The sequence below is a fragment of the Geotrypetes seraphini genome, chromosome 1 (assembly GCF_902459505.1).
Source record: "Geotrypetes seraphini chromosome 1, aGeoSer1.1, whole genome shotgun sequence".
Taxonomy (NCBI): Eukaryota; Metazoa; Chordata; class Amphibia; order Gymnophiona; family Dermophiidae; genus Geotrypetes; species Geotrypetes seraphini.
In genome coordinates, this window is record NC_047084.1 from 486,880,501 (window position 1) to 486,906,726 (window position 26,226).

Here is a 26,226-nt window from a genome sequence, read left to right on the forward strand (position 1 = left end):
TACCTTAACGCCACGAAGAAAACAACCAGAAGACTAAAAATAATCCAGAATACCGCCGTGCGCCTCATCTTTGGCCTAAAGAAATGGGAACATGTCACCCCATTCTACCACCAACTCCATTGGCTGCCTTTCGAGTCTAGAGTCCTTTACAAATTCGCATGCTTCTGTTACAGGGCGGTAAATGGTTCCTCACCAAGTTACATCAACCCTCACTTCAACCTCTACCGCACCAACAAGAAATCCCGTCGTATTCAGCTGTTCGCCTTCCCCTCACCCAAACTTTGTCACTTCAAAAGATTCCTTGATAGAACTTTCGCCTTCCAAGCTGCCAAGCTGAACCCATGGCTAGCACAAATGATACTAGAGGCCCCCACTTACCTCGGGTTCAGAAAATCACTTAAAACTTACCTATTCCGCAAACAAGACCCAAACTGTTCCCCCCCCTGACAATATCTCCCCCCCTCCCCAATCTGGCCCCCTTATGAGGCCTTCCCCTTTTTTCCCCTCTTTCCGCATCCTCTGTCTAGTTCAAATAAAGCTGATAAATAATTGAAACTCTGTTATTCTGTAATTCTAATAACATATCTGTAACTCTGACAAATAATTGTAAATCTGCCTGTCTAAGCAGACCCTAATGTAACTCAATGTAAACCGCCTTGAACTCGCATGGGTATGGCGGTATATAAAAATAAACTATTATTATTATTATTATTATTATTTTATTAGGCATATCAGTTAGAGCTTTGCAAAAGATGTACTCAAAAACCGAACGCATAATACGATTAGCTGTTTGATATTTGCATTTAATGATGGGAGGAAGATATAAAGTTTATTTCAGCTTTATAGTACTTTGATGTATAGTACATTTAACCACCAGAGCAATATCCAGATTCTGATTTCAGTTTATGAGGAAGCAAAACCAATTTGAGGCATTTAAGATTTGTGCAATAGAACCAAACAGAGTGCTCGTTGGTAGGATGGCTGTATGCTATCAAATACTGCTCCTTGACTCTTAAAGACACAAAAGAAAATAAGACATCAGTTAGAAATTCAATAATGCAATCTCTTTATGCTCCTACAAAATAGCTTTAGATTAAAGGCAAGAATCATGAACAGATTGTAAACACCAGTACTGAAAGCATGAGTGGCAGTGGTGAAGATGGCGGCAGTGTGCAGTTGAGGTGATATTGCCCTATCCAGCTTCCTCCTCCATAGTCGAAAAATAGTTTATTCTTTACATTTAGGAAAAAAAAGGAAATAACTTGTTCTCAATAAAAATGTTACTTGCTTGTCTTTGGAACCTGCATTTTAAAGGGTCTTTTGCTACAGAAAAAAATGCAGATCCCAGAGAATCTTTTACCAAAATGAGTACAAAACACTTAACCTAAGTGCACAGAAATGCAGGACATCAGTAAATAAAAGTTTTTTGTAGAAGGTATAGAAATGTTAATTTAATAATGGAAAAAGGTGTTTTCTCATTTTATATATAAAACCCATTAAAAATGTTTTAGTAAAAGCTCTGGTTACTCCACCACAAAACTAATAAATACTGTATCTATGAAACAGTTTTGGCCACAATGACATAAGGGCATAAGAGGATGCTTGTTCTTGAACCAGGAAGGCAGGTGTGACTCCAGTCAAGCTTGAAGACTTCTTCCCTACAAAACATAAACAAAAGGGGAGAAGGAGGTTAAGTTATGTGTTCCCCAAAACAAAATCCCTTTCTCAGAACTGCCATTTCCTTCATAAGAACAGAAGGGTTGCCCTGACTGTTATAACAGCTTATAATAGCCTCAGCAATGAACATTACTGAGCTCTGTCTGAATTGTCAATAGTATTGTTTTGATGACTGAAGATGATCAGCACAGAATGAAAATAAAATAAAATTTGTTCCTCTCAAACGATAAGAACATAACAATAGTCTTACTAGGTCAGACCAATGGTCTATCAAGCCCAGTAGCCCATTCTCATGGCAGCCAATCCAGGTCACCAGTACCTGGCCAAAACCCAAGGAGTAGCAATATTCCATGCTACCGATACAGGGCAAGCAGTAGCTTCCTCCATGTATTTCTCAATAACAGACTATGGACTTTTCATCCAGAAACTTGTCTAAACCTTTCTTAAAACCAGCTACGCTATCTGCTCTTACCACATCCTTTGGCAAAGCGTTCCAGAGCTTAACTAGTCTCCGAGTGAAAAAAAATTTCCTCCTATTAGTTTTAAATGTATTTCCCTGTAACTTCATCAAGTGTCCGCTAGTCTTTGTAATTTTTGATGGAGTGAAAAATCGATCCACTTGTACCCATTCTACTCCACTCAGGATTTTGTAAACTTCAATCATATCTCCCCTCCGCCGTCTCTTTCCAAGCTGAACCATTTTAGTCTTCCTTCATACAAGAGGAGTTCCATCACCTTTACCATCTTAGTCGCTCTTCTTTGAACCTTTTCTAGAACCACTATATCTTTCTTGAGTTAAGGAGACCAGAATTGAACACAATACTACAGATTAGGCCACACCATGGAGCGATACAGGGGCATGACAGTCTTTGCAAATTAATCAACCAACTGTTGTGTTTATTTTGTACTCACAATCCAACAATATATGCATTTTTAAGTCAAACTAGTGGCCTAAGAACATAAGAAGTGCCGCTGCTGAGTCAGACCAGTGGTCCATCATGCCCAGCAGTCCGCTCACGCAGCGGCCCTCTGGTCAAAACCAGCACCCTAACTGAGACTAGCCCTACCAGTGCACGTTCATATTCAGCAGGAACTTGTCTAACTTTGTCTTGAATCCCTTAATGGTGCTTTCCCTTATGACAGACTCCGGAAGAGCGTTCCAGTTTTCTACCACTCTCTGGGTGAAGAAGAACTTCCTTACATTTGTACGGAATCTATCCCCTTTCAACTTTAGAGACTGCCCTCTTGTTCTCCCTACCTTGGAGAGGGTGAACAACCTGTCCTTATCTACTAAGTCTATCCCTTTCAGTACCTTGAATGTTTCGATCATGTCCCCTCTCAATCTCCTCTGTTCGAGGGAGAAGAGGCCCAGTTTCTCTAATCTTTCGCTGTACGACAGCTCCTCCAACCCCTTAACCATCTTAGTCGCTCTTCTCTGGACCCTTTCGAGTAGTACCGTGGCCTTCTTCATGTACGGTGACCGGTGCTGTATGCAGTACTCCAGGTGAGGGCGCACCATGGCCCTGAACTGTATCGCTGACTTTAGTGAATCGGGGCCAAAGTTCGGAGCCTCCATTCCCCCTCCCCCGACATACATAAAATTTGCATGTTCTGCTTGTTCTTAACAAACAAGGCAATATTTATATTTTGAGACAAATAATGAAAAAAAAAACCCCTAATAAAAGCATTATGCACTATCTTTGGGGAAAGATAATCACAAGCTGCAGCCATCTGTAAGTACTATGCGTACGCCTTTCAGCGCTATAGAAATAATAAATAGTAGTAGTAGTAAATGCTGAGTTACATTCCTCTTAGCTTTCTGAGCCTTTGACAAGGCACAGTAGAAGTTAACAGTATGCCAGATTGGAGGAGAGGATGTTGTAGAGCACAGAATTCAGGGAAAAGGGGGATGGGATTTGATATGCTGTCTTTCTGTGGTTACAATCAATGTGATTTACATATTATATACAGGCAGGTCTTGTCAGACAAATCTGATCAATTTCTCTGACTGAGTGACCAGAGAATTGGATAGAAGGAGAGCGCTAGTTGTGGTGTATTTAGATTTTAGCAAAGCCTTTGACAGCGTTCCACACAAGCGTCTAATAAATTGTGCCCTCAGGATTGGCCCCAAAGTGACGAACTAGGTCAGGAACTAGTTGAGTAGAAGACGACAGAGGGTAATGGTCAATGGATATCGCTCTGAGGAAAGGGATGTTATTAGTGGTGTGCCTCAAAGTTCAGTTCTTGGGCCTGTTCTTTTTAACATTTTTGTAAGTTTCTTTTTTTTCTCTCTCTTTTATTTTAATAATTTATATTCCGCATATCCTACAATTCTATGCGGATTACAAATTATTCAAGTACTCAGGCAATATTGCTGAAGGGCTGTCAGGTAAGATTTGCCTTTTTGTGGACGATACCAAAATCTGCAATAGAGTAGACACCTCTGATGGTGTGAATTAGAGAATGACACGGGGAAAAAATATGTCCCCATCACTGCACCGTCCCCGGCCCACCATCCTCTGCACCGCCCCGTCACCGCCGTTCCCTTCACCGCCACTGCCATCCCATTCACCGCCCCGTCACCGTCCCTGCAGCATCCATATAAGCCTCAGTACTGCGAAACACCATAAAGACAGAAGAGAGTTCTGCCACTATTACTACTGCACTGAGAATTTGTTTCAGTGCCTCTGCCCTGTAGTAAAAACCGAACATAAAATAAATCAATTAACTTGTCCTCCCTTTCAATGATGTGTCCCCCATGTTCACCTATAGCTCAAATCAGGTCAATTGTGCACACTAAAAATGCAGGAGAATCTGGAACATGAGCGCAGGCAGGCAGTGATACAAAAACAGCAGACACCCGACCAACTGCAGTGTTCCACCATCTCCCTCCCTCCATCTCACCTTAGATGTAGAGTGTGCCGGCTTTCTTTTTCGCCCAGCCGCATGTGCATGTGCTCGTTTGTTCAATATTCTCCTCTGACGCAACCGGAAACAGGAAGTTGCAAGAGAGGAGAAGATTGATCAACGCGAGCGCGGCTTGGCGAAAAAGAAAGCCGGCATACTCTACATCAGTGGTTTTCAACCTTTTTACACCCGTGGACTGGCAGAAATAAAATAATTATTTTGTGGACCGGCAAACTACTAGGACTAAAATTTTAAAACCCTGTTTCCGCCTCATCTCCGCAAGCTCAGTCACCTCAGTAACTATAGAAAAATACACAAATATAGTGCAAAATATAGACAGCAGATATAAATTCTCAAAACTGACACATTTTGATCACTAAATTGAAAATAAAATCATTTTTCCTACCTTTGCTGTCTGGTGATTGATTTCATGAGTCTCTGGTTGCGTTTCCTTCTGTCTGTGTATCCCTTCTTTCATTTCTTTCTTTCTGCACTCAAGCCCAAGAATTGTCCCTTTCTATTCCCTCCCTCTTTTTCTCCTATGTCCTTAGTGCCCCCGGTGCCTCCTTCCCATGTCCTTAGTGCCCCCGGTGCCTCCTTCCCATGTCTTTAGTGCCCCCGGTGCCTCCTTCCCATGTCTTTAGTGCCCCCAGTGCCTCCTTCCCATGTCCTTAGTGCCCCTTCCTGTCTTTAGTGCCCCCAGTGCCTCCTTCCCATGTCTTTAGTGCCCCCAGTGCCTCCTTCCCATGTCCTTAGTGCCCAGTCCTGTCTTTAGTGCCCCCAGTGCCTCCTCCCCATGTCTTTAGTGCCCCAGTGCCTCCTTCCCATGTCCTTAGTGCCCCTTCCTGTCTTTAGTGCCCCCAGTGACTCCTTCCCATGTCTTTAGTGCCCCAGTGCCTCCTCCCCATGTCTTTAGTGCCCCAGTGCCTCCTTCCCATGTCCTTAGTGCCCCTTCCTGTCTTTAGTGCCCCCAGTGCCTCCTTCCCATGTCCTTAGTGCCCCTTCCTGTCTTTAGTGCCCCCAGTGCCTCCTTCCCATGTCTTTAGTGCCTCCTTCCTATGTCCCTCTCACTGCCTTCCACACTTTGTCCCACCCCCACCCCCGAAGCCTGCCTGCCTGCCTGTGCCTGTCTACCTTTCTCCCTCCCTAGCCAAAGCCAACCTGCTGCCTCCCTGCCGCTCAAAAAAAAAAAAAAAAAAAAGCCTCCGTCCTTTTCCCCTTCTCTTATCGCCATGCTGCAGTTGCTAAAGCCGGAAGTCTTCTTTCCGACTCAATTCTGATGTCGGAGAGGACGTTCTGGGCCAGCCAGGCAGCGATTGGCTGGCCCAGAACGTCCTCTCCGACGTCAGAATTGACGTCGGATAGACTTCCTGTCGGCTTTAGTAGCTGCAGCAAGGCGGAAGGAGCAGGAGAAAAGGAGAGGCTTTTTTTTTTTCTTTGCACGGACCGGCAGAAATTCAACCGGCGGTTGCTCTTCAGTTCAAAGGTGAGGTGGAGGGAGGGAGATGGCGGGGACCGCGCGATCTTGATTGCCTCACTGCGGGGACAAGTTCATTCACCGCTCCACGGGGCGGTGAATGGCCTTGTCCCCGTCCCGCAGAGGCCACTATTTTTTCTTCCCCGTTTTGGCGGTTTACCTGCGGCTAAACGCAGCTAGCCGCGGGTAACCGCCACCGTGTCATTCTCTAGTGTGAATAACACGAGAAGGACCTAGTGAAGCTTGAAGAATGGTTTGAAATTTGGCAGCTAGGATTTAATGCTAAGAAATAGAAGGTCATGCATATGGGCTGCAAAAACCCAAGGAAACAGTACAGTTTAGGGGGTGAAGAACTTTTGTTGATATGATAAAGCCTGGGTTTAATGCACTGCTTCACTTTGGCCTCGCTGCAACCTAAGTTTGTACTGTATGTGCTAAGATTACTTTCTATCTGCACAGAAAATGTGTGTTAATAGGGAAGTAAAAAAAGTGAGCTATTTATAGTGCATGTCCCTTACTATTTCATGGTTAATATCTTATGTATTAATTTGCCTACAGTGCAGTTAAAACGTGCTAAAAATGAGCTCTCATGTTTACTTCCCATTAAGCACATTTTGACATGCCAAACCCCTTATATTGCTGAATGATTTATGGACATACAAATGAGCCTTGAAACAAAAGCAGAAGAGTGTAATCAGTATTCTGGAAGCAAGGCTTAGGACTTTGTGCATCAAGGGGTGAAATGCATCACAGTAAATCCACCATTGCACAGAACAGTGGCAGTGAAATTGTATGTAAGTGAAAAGGTTAGGCTGTGTGCAGTTCTGGTTGCTATATCTCAAAAAAAGATATAGCGGAATTAGAAAAGGTACAGAGAAGGGTGATAAAAATGATAAAAGGTTAGGGAAGACTTCCCTATGAGGAAAGGCTAAAACGGTCAGGGCTCTTCAGCTTGGAGAAGAGACAGCTCAGGGATGATTTGATAGAGGTCTATAAAATACTGAGTGGAGTGGAAAGATTGAATGTGAATCGCTTGTTCACTCTTTCCAAAAATACTAGGGGGCATGCGATGAAGCTACTAAGTAGTAGATTTAAAACAAACCGGAGAAAATATTTCTTCACACAACCTATAATTAAATTCTGGAATTCATTGTCGGAGAATGTGGTGAAATCAGCTTAGCGGAGTTTAAAAAAGGCTTGGATAATTTCTTATAAGGGAAGTTCATAGGCCATTATTGAGATGGCTTGGAGAAATCCACTGCTTATTCCTAGGGTCAACAGCATAAAATCTGTTTCACTCCTTGGGATCTTTCTAGGAACTTTGGACTTGGGTTGGCCACGGTTGGAAACAGGATACTTGATGGACCTTCGGTTTGTCCTAGTATGGCAATTCTTATGTTCTTATTGTCAATACAATATATTTTCATGAGGTGGCAACCCTTGCTGTAGCAGCCTTTGTAAATGGTACAAACGACTCCTGGAGGCAGATTTTGAATCACTCACAGGATTCCTTGGCACGTTCATGCTGGAGTTCAGAGTAAAGCGCAGGATCGCGGCTCCCTAAAGGGGTTGCTCCCTGCAGGCATTCCCACCAGCAGTGCGTCCTTGCATGCATTCTGTATACAGTACTGCTGAAGTTCCGCAGCAGCCTGAGATACCTGTAAGAAGCACAAAAAGAGCCAAACTCACCCAATGAAACAAAAATAACCAATTTACCAACCTTACCACCAAAACGAATGGTTTGACATAGGTGCCAGCTCTGGGGATTCAGAGCACCCTCAAATATTGAGTCCAGGGACAGACTGACCATCTGTGTTGTGTTTAGCACCCACAAACATTTTGAAAAGTTGCCATTTGTTTGTCTAGATCAGGGGGTTCTCAATCCAGTCCTCAGGACATACCCAGCCAGTCAGGATATTCATGCCGAATACGCAGAGAGGCTTAGAACTTTTAATTTATTTCTACAGGACATAATGGTTGATGTTTTCACTTATCTTAATTTGTATGTGCGAGTTTTGTATTTATTTTTGTAAACCATCCTGAATGGCCAGGTGTGTCCTCAGGACTGGGTTGAGAACGCCTGATCTAGATCTATGCAACCCTGAGAGGTGCCCTCTCCACCCAGCATTGCCTTATGCCCTACAGGGAAAGATCCCAGTACGCCTTCATGTTTCTAGCTGCTTGCTGGTTCTGCTCAAGTCATAGAGAAAGCAATATTACCTCTGTTCCTAAATTTACTCCAATCAGGGAAGGAAAATTTCATGAACTTGGTAATAATACTCAGCTCTGTAAGTTCAAGGGCACAGGAACCTCTTTACAGTAAAGCCCTTGCTCACATATGAACGACGTAAACACCAATGTCATCAAAAGACAGAAATACCTGCTTTCCCATTGAAACCCTTCCTAGATATTAAAACAAATCCAAGCTTGTCTGCCCTTATTCAAAGGTGTAATTTAATTGTTTGATTTGTGGGAATGGGCAAAGTGTGAGGAATGAACTTCCTATCTCCCAGTCCCATTAGCTTTCTCCCCATTCCCTTAACTTCAGTGCTCTCTCCATTACATTACATTAATATGTATATTCCGCCAATAGCCAACAGAGTTCATAGCGGATTACAATAAAACTATAATCTACTGAGAACAAGCCCAGTTAAACAAATATGACTACAATAAGCTCTATACAGCAAAAGTGTACAGTATTTAGAAAAAAAAAAAAAAAAGAGATCATATCAATTTGATAATAAGCATTTCTTGAATAGTTAAGTTTTTAAGAACTTCCAAAATGACATATACTGTAATTAATTTCTGATCTTATTATCTAAGGGTTCATTTACAAACGGCACTAGAGATCTTTAGTGCGGGCCGGCAAGATAAGCATTGAAACATTTACCCTGGGCAAGTCACTTAATCCTCCACTGCCCCAGGTACATTGGCTAGATTGTGAGTCCACCGGGACAAAAGGAAAATGCTTGAAGTATCTGTATGTAAAGTGCTTTGAGTGTGGTTGTAAAAACTACCAGAAAGCAGTATGCAACTCCCAATCCCTTTCCCTTTACTGTGCCAGCCTGTGCTAAAAACTTCTAGCGCAGCTTGATAAAAGCTGTCCTAAGGGAGGTCGTTCTAGACAGAAGGAACTTGATAAAAGATGAACCCCAATGACTGAACAATTTAATCAATTTTGGAGATAGAAACTGAATGTAAAATTGGTTTTGAGAAGAATGACCTAATACGCCTTATGACAATACTGAGGGGATACACCATATAAGATTTTAAATATTAAAACACAAAGCTTAACGTGAAACCTGGCATTCACCAGCAACCAATGTAATTTAAAATATAAGGTATAATTTTTTTTAAATCAGATATTAAAAAATCACTCTTATAGCAGTGTTCTTTCTGTACTGTCTGCAATCTCTTCAACAAATTTTTTCAACAGCCCAAGTAGATAATATTACAATAATCTAATTGAGAAAGTATAGATAATTGTACTATTAAAGCAAAAACTGACTCTTCAAAACATTTGCGGACTGCTCTCAACTTTCTCAATAAACAAAATGATTTTTTTGTAATAACTGTATTAATCTGATGTTATTGTCCATGTTAACACCTAGGACTTGCTGTTGCAAATTGAAGCTATAGTTATTATTCCTGGGGATGATGATCAATCATTCCTAATCTTACCCTGGTTGTTTTGTCTTTATTAATTTTCAGTCTTTGAGAAATCACCCAATGTTCCAACATACCCAGAACTAACTTCAGAGAACTCAGATCAGTAGCATTAATATAAAGAAGAAGTGAGCTAATATCATCAGAATATATATATATATATAACTATATATTTGACATTTCTCTAATTCTCATCCTAAGGAGTGCATTACAATATTAAATAAAACTGGGTGATAAGGGTGACTCCTTAGAGCCACCACATTCAGTACTTCAACTGAAAGATAATAACCCTCCCATCTTGACCCCAGAACTCTAGTTCCTTCCTCCAACCCAGTGCTCTGAAACATTAAATGCAACACTACCTTACTTTGTTTTCACTCACCATGAAACATCTTCCTCACTCTTCTCTTCCACTCATCATGGGTGCCAACCTTTCAAAATGATTAGGGGTGCCAAACACAATACATACAGCACTCACTGGTACACACAGAGCTGACTCCTCCACCACACACTACCCTAAAAACCCTACTTTCTCTCTCTCCACCATCTACATCTCCCTCCTCCTCCTATTCCACTCCCTATCCTCTCTTTTTCTCCCCACTTATTACTATACAAAATCTCCTCCTCTTCCCTGAAACATCTCTCTGTTTCCCCCTCACCTTCTGCCCACAAAATTTCTCCCCTTTTCCTTGACCCCCCACCCTTGCAAAGTTTCCTTCTCCTTTCTTTGTTTCCATTTCCTCTCTACTCTCCCACAGATTTTTAAAATGTGCAGCCATGGGCACTAAGAATGGAGCAAGGTGGAGATCCCTTGACAAGATCTGATTATGAGGCTAGCCATTGCCTCTTCCCAGAACCTTCCCTGACCCCCAAATCATGCCCCCTCATCTTGGAGATCTTCATCAGGACAAGAGAGCAGTAATAACAACTTCATAGAAAGATATCAAGGGGTAAAACTCTAGCGTCTCAGTTAAATCAAGTAGAAGAACGGTTTAATATGTATGATAAGAGTATTTCAGAACTACAGAAAACTTCCACTGATAATAAATTGCAATTAGAAAATCAACAACAGAATATAAACTCTTATAAAGCAGTGCAGGAGGCACTAATTAAAGATAACATAAGTTTAAGAAGAAAACTTGAATCAATTGAAAATTCCTCAAGATCAAATAATCTTAGATTAATCAATTTTCCAAAGATTACAACGGTAACTCCTAGGGAAATGATTATTCGTTATCTAACAGAAATTTTGGAAGTTCCTGAATCTTCGATACCACCTTTCACTCAGGTTTATTATCTTCCTGTTAAAGATATTAAAGAAGAGAATAATTTACAAGAAGTAAATCAAGAGCCTTTGAATGTGACGGCTTTATTAGAATCCTCTGACAGGGAAGTAGCCACCCCGGCAACTTTACTTATTTCAGTGGCTCTTACAATGGATAAAACATGGTTACTGAAGCTGTATTTCAAAAATAAACATAAAGAGTTTCTAGGACTGAGAATTCAAATGTTTCCTGACCTGGCCAGAGACACACAGAGGCGGAGAAAAGAATTTTTGATATTGAGACCAGCAATTATTACTCTGGGGGCCACTTTTTTTCTTCGGTATCCTTGTAAATGTATAGTACATTATAAGTCGCATAAATTTGTTTTCTTTGAACCCTCACAACTGACAACATTCCTATCACTGTCAAGGTTGGAGAAAGCGCAAGATGGACAAAATGATAAATGACTTCCTTGCACAGATTTACCTATAACTGTTTTTTCTTATCATTGATGATTGCTTAAAATCCGTTTTTACTTAATCTTGGATTTCAAATAATGAGGACTTGAGTGAGATTTAAGATAAAAACTTTTTTTTTTTCCTTTTATATACCATATATTAAGTTTGAATTATTTTCTTGTTTTATTTCTTGAATTTTGCTTTCTGTACAAGTATATACTTGATTGTTATATTTGAAAAATTCATAAATAAATTAAAAAAAAAAAAAAAAAAAAGAAAGATATCAAGGGGCCAGTCTTCCAGCACATGCATTCTCAGGCCTTAGCCATTCCCATCTCACCTCCTTACTACTATTACTTCCTACTATAAAGAATGTTTGCTGTAAATCGTGGGAAAAAAGTTTACTTTCCAAGCCATGAAAGTTTGGCACAGTATCCCTGTTAACATACGTCTAGTTTCTTCTTATGTGCAATTTAGAAACATTTTGAAAACTTATATTGATTTAAGGATTTTGAATGTATATAATGCCTCCATATGTGGAGATTCTTTTATGTAATTTGCCTTGTAGCCTTGAGTTCAGGGCGAAATATAAGAAAGTAGAATAGAATAGAAAATCAGTGTCTAGCACCTCAGAACTGTATGGCCACAAAGAGGAACATTCTGCTGTCCCTGCTCCTAAGTTGAACTCGGCAAGAAATGTGATATGGAGTGTGTGGTGCAGTGGTTAGAGCTACAGTCTCGGCACCCTGAGGCTGTGGGTTTGAATCCCACACTGCTCCTTGTGACCCTAGGCAAGTCACTTAATCCCTATTGCCCCAAGTACATTAGATAGAGTGGGAGCCCATCGGGACAGTTAGGGAAATTTGTAATCTGCATAGAATTGTAGGATATGTGGAATATAAATTATTAAAATTAATTAAGTTTGGACTTTCCTGTCACAGGTCAGAGGGAGGAAGTCCTGGGCTGGGGAGGGCTTTGATGGCTGGGATGGTTTAAATGGGCTGGAGTAAGCTTTGACGGAGACTTCAGTAGATAGAACCTAAGCTTAGTACCAGGCAGAGCTTTGGATTCTTGGTCAAAAATAGCTAAGAAGAAAAAAAAATTTAAATTGAATCAGGTTGGGCAGACTGGATGGACCATTCGGGTATTTATCTGTCATCATCTACTATGTTACTATGGCCTCTTTCCAAATCTGATGGAACTATAAAAGCCCTTTACAAGCAAGTGCCTGTGATCTACCTTTTACCAGGAGTCTAGAGCACTAGGGTGCTACATCTGATATGACCCAGATCAACCACCATCAAACAGAGAATTTCACCCCTAAGCAAGCTAAGTTTGAGCCAGCAGCATACTAACAAGGAGAAAGAAGAGAGGTAGCGATCTGTGGACTGAAGAGAAGGAAAATGTCCAGCAGAGGAGACACTGCATCAAGCTATCTGTTTATCTCTTGATGGGTTATGTAAGGTTGTTTTTTGGTTTTTTTTAGAATTGTTTTGCATATCATAATAATTTTTGTCATTGCTTTCTACTTTGTTGTACCTTTGCACGGCTTACTAGAAACAGAATCCATGGATTGTTCTGTGTTGGTTGCTAATTTTGCAATGACAGGGATAATTCAAAATAATTGTTTTGCAGTTGCACTCTTGGGGAACAGAGCGAGTGAATCACCTGAAAGCACATCTTCACCTAGAGCTATTCATTCCCCTCACATTCAGAGTGACTAAAAAAATAGTTGCAGTTGTGTCCAGAATATAATTAACTAAAGGTGATTTATCTGGCTATCTGAAGAGGAAGCTACTGTCTTTCCAAGGAGAATATGAGCATCAGAGGAGAGAGAAGAGGATGGTACCCACACATGAACCATCCTGGGGAGAAAAATAAGGAAGAGGAATGTAAAGAAACATAGAAACAAGATGGCAGATAAAGGCCAAATGACCTATCTAGTCTGCCCATCCGCAGTAACCATTATCCCTCTGACCGAGAGATCCTACGTGCCTATCGCAGGCCCTCTTGAATTCAGACACAGTCTCTGTCTCCATCACCTCTTCCGGGAGACTGTTCCATGCATCTAAGCAGAGATGCCAAGTCACATTAGGCATATGACACATGCATTCAGCTGCCCTCCCATGCCAAGCAACCCTCTTCATATGTATTCAGTGCATGCCCCTTACAATATGGCATCTCACCCTCTGTTCCACTGCCCCTACTCATCCACGATCCAGCATCTCTCCCTGCATAACCCCTCCCCAATCCATGATCTGACATTTTCCCCCTTCAATTTCTTACGTCTCCCAGTCTACTTTACTACTTGCCTTTCCTGCTAGAAGTCACTGTCAGTGATAACAATACACATATCCTGTCTGCAGCCATGCCCAGAGTCTTCTCTGTGATGTGTTCCAACCTCTTTGATGCAACTTCCTGTTTCTGCACGAGCAGAATGCACCAGAGAGAAGACTCGGCCAGCCACAAGCACAAGGTAGACCTGTGGGTTCAGAGAGAGAGGAAAATGTCAAACCTTGGGCAGGGGGTAGAGGTGGAAGGACAGTACAAAAAAAGTAATGTTGGACCCAGGAGCAGATGGGAGGGAGAAAAAAATGCTGGACAATGGGGAAAAAAGAGGGACAGGGAACTAGGGACTGAAGGGAGGAAGGGAAAGATGCTGGACAATGGGAGAGAGGAAAGAGGGAGGGAAAGATGTTGTGCCCACTGGGCAGGTGGGAGACATTTTGGACCATGAGAATGGAAGGACAGCAGGAAATAGGGAGAGATGCTGAACCATTATGGAGGGAAAAGAGATGGAACAGAGAATGTCAGACAACAAGGGTGGGGGAGGAGAAAGAAGGAAGCTTGGTTACATGTTGCGCATGGTAAAACTATGTGGGAAAGGCCATGAGGTGTTGTTAAGAAGATGAGTGAGAGTAGAAGAGTAAGTATGGAGGGTAGAAATGAAAGAAAGAGATGGGGAGTAGATGAAAGAAAGGAATAGAAGGTTTAGGGAGCAGTGAGACAGGAATGAGAGAGTTAAGAGTTAAGAGGGGGGTGGAAAGTTAGGTGTGTAAAAAGTACAAAGAAGCACAAGAGTAAGAGAATGAAATTTGAATGGTCTTAGAGACATAAAAGAAATAAAAGGAGGAAAGATCAACCAGTTGGACAGGTGTAATGTGGGAATGGACAAACAACAAATAGCAGCCACTGGATAATGAGTTAATAGAAGACAGACAAGAAAACAGAAAAGAGAAACTAGGACTGGTAGGGCGGAAAAGAAAATGTCCAGGCAACAAAGGTAGAAAAAGTGTTTCATTTTGAATTTTTATTAACTGGAATATGTTAGGTTTGGGAACTATGCCATACTATGCTCAGTACAAAAAAGGAAATGGAATGTATTGCAAAACAGGAGAAATAAAAACAGAAATTCAAGTTCTTGGAATTCCTAGTTCAATTTTTGCCTTCATATTTCTGTTTCTAATTTTGATCCCTTGTTCAGTATTTGAAGGTCTGTCCGTATTTTGAACGAGACTGAAGTGTAGTATTTTGTCTATATATAGTGTTTGTTTAGAGATCTATAGCAGTCCCACTTGTTCTTTTTTACCTAAAGTAGGTGTATTGGTGTTTCAGTGCCCAATATAATGTGCCGCTCACAGGCCCACTGCTGAATTTTCTTTACAGTGCTTCCATTACTGAAACATGATATCAAGGAAGGCATCCCTAGTCTAGGGGGAGGAATGGAGCAGTGCTCTTACAACACCATATTCCACCCATGCTTCCAACAAAAAAAGTGAAAACACATGCATATACTTGAAAGAACTCAAAGCTGCCTTTTTCTTAAAGAGTGTGCTATGAAATGGATTGTTTCAGTCCTGGTTATCAATAGACTTTTAGTTCTGATTGTCCTCACTGTTTTCCCTAAGAAAATCTGAACTTGAAATCCCTTTATACAACAGATCAAAACCAGGACTGGATCAATCTTTTCAGCCGCTATCTTTAAGGTAGCATCTCCCTATGAACCATCATCAACCCACTATATTTTTGCTCTCAGCTGAAACTAATTAACCTCAACATGGAGATTTTTCCATATCCAGTTATTGCAGACAGATGGAAGTAATCAGCTATGCAAACTTGTTATTTGCCTGAAGCTATGATTTCCTAAAACAATCTTATTAACAAACTGTAGTTTTCAGAAGAGAATCAAAGAATGGATACACTGAATTTTTAGAAAAATCTACCATGTATCTGAGCCAATGCTCAGAAGTGAAACGAGTGAAGCTGAATGCTTGGCAAGGCAAGATGTCACCTGCTCCTCCCAGCCACTGTGTTCCTCTCATAAATCTTTAATCCTATTCTCTCTTTGGATGCCTTGCCAGCTGTTTTGGAAATGCCTGTTTTAATTTGCTACCAGTTATTGTGCATTTGGCTTTCCCTCCAAGAACAGAAATTGCATTCCCACTTTTAAGCTCTACCTGTATGAAGCATCTGATATTTGCTAGTGTCCCCTACCATGTCAGCTTCCTCGGGAGTGCTCAAGAGAAAACGCTGACTCAGCTGGTGACGTGCAATATTTCAGCCACTGAAGCTGGCAAAACTAATATTTGTAAGAGGTCATTTTAGAAGGAGGAGGTCACAGAGGTGGCTTGAGTGGATCATGATAATAAAGAATGTATGCACCAGTTAATTATCCTGCCAGCTTTTGCTCCTCCTGTGACAGATTTGGTCTGGGCTTAATATAAGAGGGATGGAGAGAGTTTTACTGTTTTTGATCCCCCATGAATTACTGTTGCCTTTATACTTAACTTTTGCAGCTTCTCTTGTTGGTTGGCAGCAGATATACCTGTATTTTATTTTATATCAAGCTACTATACATATAATAATAATAATAATAACAACGGTTTCAGCAGGAATAAGTGCCTCTTCAAAGTTAGGACAATATCAACATTAAGCTAGTATTCTAAAAAAAAACAAAAAAAACAAAAACCCACTAGTGTGGATCTTCCTGGTGTTTAACTTTGGGTGCCATTTATAAAGTTCCCCAGAGGTGGCAAAATTGCCACTTCCATTGCTGAGTGATACCGTGCTTTTTTTCTAAGTAGAATTTTACATAATTTGTATGAGGGGATGCTGAAAAGTTCTCAACCCAACCAGGAAGAGAATCGTGTGAATATGGTTCAATCGGTGATCTGAAACAATGTCAAAAACATAGAATTTCGTTTCTGCACATTGGTACTTAACAAAATAAGATAACTCTTTTCAGCTTCAGTGGCAAAAAGATGCTCAGAATTTACGAAGTTGATTGGTTGGGGATTTTCAGAACCCCCTCGTATGAGCCAGCAAATACACATGTCCTTACGTATATTCTACAGGATGCTCCACATTTAGCTGAGCCAGGAAAATAAGGACCATGCCAATATGGATGTCCCATGGCCCACGTTTAGTCCCTATTCAAACCACCACCACCACAAAAGAAGGAATGATAGGATAAAGTAATGGAATATTTCAGCGCCACCAAATTTCCTTCCTCAGAACAATTAATGAACAGGAAAAAACCCTCTAATGCTCTAAAGCAGGGGTGTCCAACCTGCGGCCCGATGGCCACCTGCGGCCCCATGAAGTATTTTGTGTGGTCGAGGGTGATGCAGTGTTTTCCTCTGCTGCCCCCGGGTGTTTACCGTCTTGACGGCTCCCTCCTCTGTCTTGCTGCAGCGTTTATGCGGCCCCAGAAACATTTTTTTCGGTCAGTGTAGCCCAGGGAAGCCAAAAGGTTGGACACCCCTGCTCTAAAGGCAGACAACAAAAGCAGCAAACCAGTAGATGTAATAAATGAAATATTTTATTATAAGAACCACCCTATAATGTGGTGGCACTCTACTATCTAGTCAATAAAAGAGTGAAATCATGCACCCAATATGCATGCATCAAGGGAAGAATCAATTCATCTGGAACTAAAATCCAACCTAAAGTAACATAGAATGGGGGCATAGCTGAAGAAACAGTTAAAAACGGCTTTGGAAGATCCCCCAACCCCGATTTTTCCCACAGGCTGTTACAGCCTTACTTACACACCATGTGCTGGGGAAATGGTGCTGCTGCTGCCTGCTTCAGCTCCTCTCAGGTGTAGCTGTTCTAGGAGAGGCCCTCTGCTTCAAGTCACTCAGCCACTTCGCTGGAATCTTCAGGCTGCCAGTCATACCTCCACAGGACCCGACCCTCAACCACCCCAGACCTCTCACGAAAAAGGGGAGGGAGATGAATGGCAGCTGGCACTGTGAGTGCCTCGAAGGAACGCATATTAGTGCCTAAATAGTTTGTGCTCCAGCCCCTGACTAAGTCAAAGAGGCAAGGAAACACCAGGGGAACGGACCCTGGGCTCCACTATGCTTCAGCAGGCTGGCTGAAACAGGTCCTCAAAGGATATACCTGCCAGCTGCAGATTTAAAATCTGCTCCTCTCCACGCAGGCAGAGTAGACCCTTATCCAAAGGGATCTCTGATTACACGAAAAAGACTGTGACTAGAGCAAAAAAAAATAACCCCAAAAAATAAACTAAGCAAATCAGACGACACCTTTCATGCTCGCCTGCATAAAGAGAAACTGAAGGAGGCAGCAGACTCCTGGGAGAAGGAGAAGGTTTCAAAAGCTGTGCTTAACATCTTTCTGAAGTATTCTCGTGAGAATGGACAGAGTACCCTAAGGTTCAACATAACATTTCTATTGACCTGGAAACTGGAATTATTATCATTAGAAATTACTTTTTGTATATAAAAAAAGCAAACAGGATGCTAGGAATTATTACAAAAGGGTGACTTCACCTTGAGTATTGTGTTCAGTTCTGGTCACTGTATATCAAAAAAAATACAGCAAAATTAGAAAAGGTTCAAAAAAGAGCAACCAGAATGATAAAGGGCACTGTTTCTCAACCTGCGGTATGCATAACCCAGAGGTTACATGGGCCGCCTGTTGGGGGTACGCGGGTTGGCCACTGCCTGGGATCTCTCCCTGCCTTTCCCCCCGCTGAAGCCATCACCACCACTGCTTCTTCCCTGCCCATTGTCGCAGCCGACCCTGCCACCTGCCATGCTCCATTCCCAGCCCCCCTGCTGCCACCACAACAGGGACAGGCCAGGCGCATTCAGTGACCCCACTGTTAAAAGAAAATCATTGGTTACCGGTAAACCATATAATTACTTACAAAATATTAGTAAATATTAGTAAATATTAGTAAATTACATAAAATATTAGTAAATAAAGCCCCAGCATTTTTAGAAAGATTTCTAATTCCATACACCCTGGTAAAATCTCTAAGATCAGAAGAAAAATCTCTATTACTAATTCCCTCATTAAAAATCATCTATTCAAGGAGGGATATGATGTTTTCTGTTAAAGCTCCTCAAATTTGGAACTTGCTTCCTTTCAACATAAGAGAAGAAAAATCACTTAACAAGTTCAAAGGCCTACTAAAAAGTTGGCTGTTTAAGGACGCCTTTAACTGACTCAATTAAAATCACATGACCTCACTCTGGAATATATCTGGACAAGAAACACTGTTAAGTAGAAATTAAGTGGGTAACGTTCCCTTTTGTCTCTTTACTTCTCCTTTTTCATTTATTTTGAAATTGTATTTACTCCAATTTTTTTTTTATACCCCTCTCAACTGCATTTTTATGTTATAATTGGTTTTAGTGTCCCGTTTGTTGGAGTTTTTATTTTTATTTTTTAATCTTTGTATATCGCATTGGATTTGTATATTGCGATCATATCAAATATTTTAAATAAACTTGAAACTAGCTTTCCCTCGATGTCAATTCTGGCGTTGGAGAGAAGGTTCTGACCCAGTCAATCCTGTAGTTACCATTATCCTCTATAATAAAACCCTAAGCGCGCATGTGCACTTACAATGCTGGGTTCCCTGACAACGTGATGTGTGCCTCAGTGCTGAATTCGATTTCAGGCACGTGGGGCGGCTTGTGACGGCTTGCAGCGCATGCAACGATTTGAGCGGCGGTGGCGATTTGACTCCTGTGCTGCTGCTGCCAGGACGCCTCTTCTCACCCCCCGACTATCAAATGTAGCAGCCACAGGGCACTTGCTAGGCTGGCCCACTTCGATAATGTGAGATGGGCCGGCCTAGCAAAAGCCCCGAGGCTGCCCGGGCTAGCGGATGCTGGACAGGGGGAGCAAGGAAAGGAGAAGGCCTACTACTGGACAGTGGGATCAGGTAAGAGGTGCTGCTGGACAGGGGAGGTAAAACAAAGGGAGAAGGGGTGCTGCTGGACAGGGGGGGAGCAGGCAAGGGATGCTGCTGGACAGGAGGGAGGTAAAAGGAAGGGAGAAGGGCTACTGCTGGACAAGGGGGAGCAGGTAAGAGGTGCTGCTGGACAGGGGGGAGGTAAAAGGAAGGGAGAAGGGCTGCTGTTGGACAGGGGGAGCAGGCAAGGGGTGCTGCTGGACAGGGGGGAGTTAAAAGGACGGGAGAAGGGCTGCTACTGGACAGGGAGCAGGCAAGGGTGCCCACACTTACCCCGTGCAACTTTGGCCAGCTCAGGTGGGGGCAGGGCAGAACGCAGCTGGGAGCCAGAGAGCCATCCTTCTCATCGTTTGGGCGGCTGCACAAAAGCAACGAAAAGTGAAACACCGCAGCTCCCCAGAAACAGCAACTCGGCCGTCGGCTCTCCCTCTTCTGGAGCTCATCACGTAGGCAGTAAGCTCAACACAGGCACACATTGGTTCAGCTGCAGCACAATGGGCCAATCATAAATGAACTTAGAACTCTGAGGTTGTTTGTGATTGGCCCATTGTGCTACAGCTGACCCAATGTGTGCCTGTGTTGAGCTTACTGCCTACATGATGATCTCCATGCCTATGTGACATGCTGCTGATTCATCGGGAAAAAGACCAGCGCCGGACCAGAAATAAGGTAGGCCTCGAGTCGGGATAGGAAGGAATCCCAGTTCCATCCCCGTGGGAGTCCCGTCGGCCTTGGAGGGGTCCCCGTGGGAGTCCCGTGGACCTTGGAGGGGTCCTCGTGGGAGTCCCGTGGACCTAGGGGGGATCCCCATGGGACCCGCGGGATTCCCGTGATCCCCGTTCCTGTACAGACCTCTAGTTTGCAGCTCAGGACCGCTGCCACTGGTGCTTCGGGGGTGTTTTTTTTTCACCAGCGATTTTTTTGCTAGTTGGGTGAGAGTGCTGGTTAACTGAGATTCTACTGTATAACTGAGATTCTACTGTATAACCTAAATCCAAATATATGAACATGCAAATAATTACTAAATATCATGAAAACACTTTTTTTTTCTATGGAAATTTGTAGAAAGCAAAAGGGACTGATATTAAACTTACCACTTGATTGGCTTGAGACACGTATTAGCATGGAAATCTGCCATGAAGCTATGGAAATTTAATGATCACACTCCATTCTGACCACTCTGATCGTAATTCTCAACACAACTGCCATGACTTACTCAGTGGATTCAATGCTATAATTAAGCATAGAATGTTTTTTGTTTTGGGGTTTTTTTTTTGGGGGGGGGTTAGGTGTACTTCGCAACAGGCTATATTGCCTGTGTTGTTGTGTCAGTCTGACTCTCTGTCCACATGTTTTTATGTGTGAAAACAAGCATGTGAACAGGGACTTAGAATAGGAAGCCTCACCACCGGAAGATCAAAGGGACAGGGAGCAGAAAATAAGTCAGTGCTATGCCACAAGATGATGGTAACACCGTGCAATTTTTTTCAGCACCCCAGCCTCTGAGCGACACAATGCTAGTCCTTCACAGGTACTGCCCAACCCCTCTACGGGGATCATGGCCGCAGCTCACTCAGAAGCCCAGGGTTAAAAGCCAAAGGCTATGTTGCTGCATTCTAGCACAAACAATAATCACTAAATACTGACCCAGGAGGAGCAAGCTGGAAGCCCGATCCAACTCACAGCTCTATAGCACCCAGCATAGGGTTACAATATGGCTCCAGAAAAAGGAGGAGGGATTTAGACATCTGGGTAAAACCCAGATGTCTCAATCCATTCTCCTTTTTCTGTAGCCATATGGTAACCCTAACCCAACAGGCCAAGAAGCTAAGACAGAGGTGGACAACTATGGTCCTCAACCACAAAATACTTCAAGGGGCCGCAGGTTGGACACCCCTGTCCTATACTCTGTGCTGCTCTGCCTTACTGACTGTACTAAACTCCTGGCAGTATGGTCCTCTTTTTATAGAGGTGGGCAACTATGGTCCTCGAGGGCCACAACCCATTCGGGTTTTCAAGATTTCCACAATGAATATGCAGAGATTGCATTCAATGGAATTAGTACCAACAAATCAATCTCAAGCATATTCATTGTGGAAATCTTGAAAACTCGAGTGGGTTGTGGCCCTCGAGGACCATAGTTGCCCACCTCTATAAAAAGAGGACCATACTGCCAGGAGTTTAGTACAGTCAGTAAGGCAGAGCAGCACAGAGTATAGGACAGGGGTGTCCAACCTGCGGCCCCTTGAAGTATTTTGTGCGGCCCCAGTCGAGGGCGATGCAGTGTTTTCCTCTGCTGCCCCCGGGTGTTTACCGTCTTGCCGGCTCCCTCCTCTGTCTTGCTGCAGTGTTTGCGCGGCCCCAGAAACATTTTTTTCAGCCAATGCGGCCCACGGAAGCCAAAAGGTTGGACACCCCTGGTATAGGAAAAATCTTTCCCTCACAGTCGCACTACTCACTTAAAGAATTTTTGCAAGTTTTCTTGTGTACTGCTGGGTACTGCAGTCAAATCAGTTTCTATTGCAGAGCATAGCTAGGTTGTGGAGTCTATTGGCAGAGGATGTGTGGTTAAAGTGGCTAACATTTTGGACCACTTTATGGAAAAAAGCCCATAAGAAATTATTAGCTAAGTAGACTTGAGAGAGCCATTGCTCATCCCTGCAATTGAACTATGAGAAACAGATCTACGTTTTAGGATCTGCCAGATATTTGTGACCCAGAATGGCTACAGTCAGAGACAGCACGTTGGTTTCTATGGATCTGGATCTGACAAAGCATGGTTTTTCTTATGGAGATCATGGAGAAATGAATGGTAGAGCCAGCAGGGAGCCCAGTGACCCAAAGATACATGTGTGGCAGGTGATGGGATAAACTCACGCCAGACGCCAGCGCGCCGACAATCCAGTGCTGACAATTCGGCGGAAGACAGAAGCGCGCAGGGGACAAAATAATTTTTAAAGAGCTCCGACTGGGGGTTTGGGGTGGCAACCCCCCCACTTTATTGGTTAGTGTTTGCGCTGCCGTTGCTGGGGTGGAAACCCCCCACATTATAGAGATTGTCAGCGCGCTGACGTCTTGCGCTCCACTGTCTATGAACCGGGGTGGCAAGGAGCCTGGGCCCTACCACCTGAAACACAGGCAGTAGGAGATGGCATAAAGCAGGTGATGATGGCTGAAGAGACTAGAAGGGAAAGAGGCCAGAGACATACACACATCTCTCATATGCAACAGCCCCTCTAGTCCTACATGCACGCACGCACACACATATATATATATATACAGTAAAACCTTGGATTGCGAGCAAAATGTTTTATTAAATTTTAAATTGATAAACAAGCAATGTCTTGTAATACGAGCACCTATACGTGCGGGACGTCATCACAACTGAGCTAAAGACACTGCGAGGTCTTGCAATACAAATATGCACTCTATAAGTGCATCACAACTGAGCCAATGGTTCTTCTCTCTGACGCGGGAGTGTAGTGACTGTTTTAAATGTACTACAGTACAGTATTTTCTATTAAAGTTTTTGAGTTGTGGAATGAATCGTCTGAGTTTCCATTATTTCTTATGGGGAAATTCGCTTTGATATACGAGTGCTTTGAATTACAAGCATGTCTCCAGAATGAATTATGCTCGCCAACACACACTGTATATCCAAACACACATGTATATCTATCCTCCTGCACACATAGAGACCCCCTCCAGCCCCCATAACGACCATATACATCCACCTATTAAAGAACCCATACCCCAGTCCACATTCTCCTGCTCCACAGATTCCCCAAATACACTTCCAGAGAACCTTGCCTTAGACGGTAAATAAATACCCTCACACGCTCCATAGACACCACATCCCCAGCCACTAACACAAAACCCACAGACCCCACACCTGCAAAGGGAGAAAGGGGAAATGCTGTAAGGATGCACTTTCCAACTTCTTCAGACTTAACACTAATAGAAATGAAAATATTAGTGTGTTATAATGGAAAAAATATCTACAAATGCTGAATGAATTAAAAATTACAAACATGTCTTTAAGTTTAAAATAGTTCGATAGCTGGTACATTCCTCATGGTAGTCAAAGGTACACATAGGTAGGCCAGGAGTCAAATTGTGTTAGGATACTCATTATTCCTTCCCTCAGCTATTTAGCTTAATTATATCCTCTCTTATTCATTTATCCACTTTTTCTTCCCTTGATGGTTTGCAATATTTATTCAAACATTAACCAGTGATGGGAAGAAGGTATTAATTTCCTCACAAAAGCTCTCACCTATCTATCATCATGTGCTCCAAAAATATCAACAGCTCAAGCTGTATTTCTGTATTTGTTTCAGATCCTAACCATATTATACACCAATTCTGTCTTATTATCTGGGAGCAAAATCAACTTTCACCGAAGATGCCAAGAGTCTTATCCAGAATGAACGGCACCCCTCCCCCAATTCTGTGCTTATGGGGAAAAATGTTAGTGGACAGTGTTTTTCAACCTTTTTACACCTATGGACCGGCAGAAATAAAAGAATTATTCTGTGGACTGGCAGTTGAAGAACACGGGGCTAAGTCGTGGACCAGACCCCGCTCATCTCTACCCAATCTCCACCCCAGACCCCGCCCCCATAATAGTACTAATTGCACCTTGCACGTCCCGTGCCTCATCTAGAAGCCTTCCCTCCGACATTGCAACGTCAGAGAGAAGGCTTCCGTTTCAGGCGCAGGATGCCCGTAGGAGCCACTGCCCGTGGCTTTGTGCACTGAATCAGTGAGAAAGAGGGAGCTGGCTCGAAGATAACGCCGCATCGATTGCACCGTGGACTGGTGGTTGAAGAACACTGTTTTGGGCCTGATGCACATTTGGGCCCTGTGGACCGGCAGGAAATTTCAGTGGACCGGCACTGGTCCATGGACCGGTGGTTGAAGAACACTGGTCTAGTGCTTAGAGGGCTAGATGCCAGAGTTTTGCTCCAGCTTGTCCTACTGGCATTCCTTCACCCTCTACTGTCTCGGGTTCTGGAGTAGGGAATTACCTACTGGACCTTGCTGTAACTCACCTTGAGAGCAAGTTTGGAAACACAAGTATGTGATCTAAAATCCAAACATTTATTCTGTCATGTTAGAAGCCATTCACCCCAAATCCTGCCCTGTCCCACAAATTCAGACTGTCAACAGGACATTGTGTTACGCTCCTGGAATAAATTTGTTCTTGTTCTTATAATATTGCAAAAACTCTTATCATATCTACAGTATTTAGATACATTTCAAAGAGACTTTAGTGTGGCAGCTATATGTACCAGTTACCATCCTTTGCAATGTGTCAAGTAGCCGTCTAGAACTAATATAACTGATCCTCTGCCCACACCCTCCAGCCCACCTGGAGAAACAACAAAACGCTTGTGTCTTCCAGAAGGAAAGAAGCCAGCCACAGATTGTGTCTAAACAGTGCCTGATTATTGCTATACATAACAGAAAGTCTTTTCAGCTTTCCTGCCAGGGTGATGCATTGCAGGCAGGGCTGCAAAAAAAAAAAAAAAATAAAAAATAAAAAAAATCCCAGTCTGCCCCAGCTGCATGTGCCCTGGAGGCTGGATTCCCGGCGAGCCATTTTCCCAGCCACAGCAGAGGGTCCCCCCAGTACGTGACATCCATCACAAGTGTGTTACGCTTATAATGTGCTATAAAGGGACGCATTTGGCGTCCCTTTGGCTTGGCTTGAGTGCTGGCAGCGTGGCAGGATCACCATGATGGGTGGAGAGGGGGGGGGGGGGAAGTAAGAAGAACTCCTCAAAGTGCTTTCTGCTCTCCCTTTCCCTGCGACAGACACCGAAGAAGCCTCCCGAGAAGGAAATCCCAGAGCTGTGCGGAGCTTTGGGCATCCTCCCAGTCCCAGATGCAAGGAGGAGAGCTGGGAATTTTGGGACCGAGATCCGCCCATCCCTCTTCCCCATCGCACAGTTAGATCCGCCCATCCCTCTTCCCCCATCGCACAGTTGGGGGGAGGGGTGGGGGACAAGCCCGGAAAGAACTGAGCGCGATGCACCAGCCATTCTCTGCTATCCTTACCTTGATTCTTTCCACCCCGGCTTCCAATTTCAGCTGTTCCACCAGTCTCTGCACCGTGTTCAGGCTGGAGTTTGAAGACATGTCTGGCTACGTTAGGAAAGATCCCCGGCTCAGGTAAGAGGGGCCGGGAGTTTAAAGGCAAGTAAGTACGGGACGGGCACTGCTTCAGCTTCTGGCCAGCGACGGCACAATCCCCAGGGATGAGGACAGGAACTGAGCTCACAGGCAGTGCCCCCCCCCCCCGGTCCCTCTGCTGGCAGGGAAAAGGGCGGCGGCGCGGCCCCAGGGCGCCATCTAGGGGCGAGCCAATGGCAGCTCTTCCCTCCTCTATATTCCACGTCCTCTAGCTTTTGGAGATGGGACCAAAAAAGTGCTCCATCCGTAACTTTTAAGTCTGGTGCAAGAGTGCTGCCCCCCTCGCCTTAATACCACTCAATCCGTCCTCCTATATGGTAACCTTACCCCCACCCCCCTTAG

General features: G+C 43.3%; 1 protein-coding gene across 1 annotated transcript; it reads right to left on the minus strand.

Moving 5' to 3' along the window:
- Positions 1-782: 782 nt before the first annotated feature.
- Positions 783-26,053, minus strand: LOC117351267 (guanine nucleotide-binding protein G(I)/G(S)/G(O) subunit gamma-10). Its single transcript, XM_033926342.1, has 3 exons — positions 25,750-26,053; positions 7,565-7,719; positions 783-1,658 (listed from the first exon to the last, which is right to left on the minus strand). The coding sequence occupies exons 1-2, from the start codon at positions 25,828-25,830 to the stop codon at positions 7,594-7,596; spliced, it is 207 nt and encodes a 68-aa protein (XP_033782233.1). The 5' UTR covers positions 25,831-26,053; the 3' UTR covers positions 783-1,658; positions 7,565-7,593.
- Positions 26,054-26,226: the final 173 nt, after the last annotated feature.

Coding starts and splice junctions, on each gene's coding strand:
- LOC117351267 (XM_033926342.1), bottom strand. CDS start 25,830: ATGTCTTCAAACTCCAGCCTGAACACGGTGCAGAGACTGGTGGAACAG. Junction 7,720..25,749: donor CCGGGGTGGAAAGAATCAAG/GTAAGGATAGCA, acceptor TGCTTCTTACAG/GTATCTCAGGCTGCTGCGGA.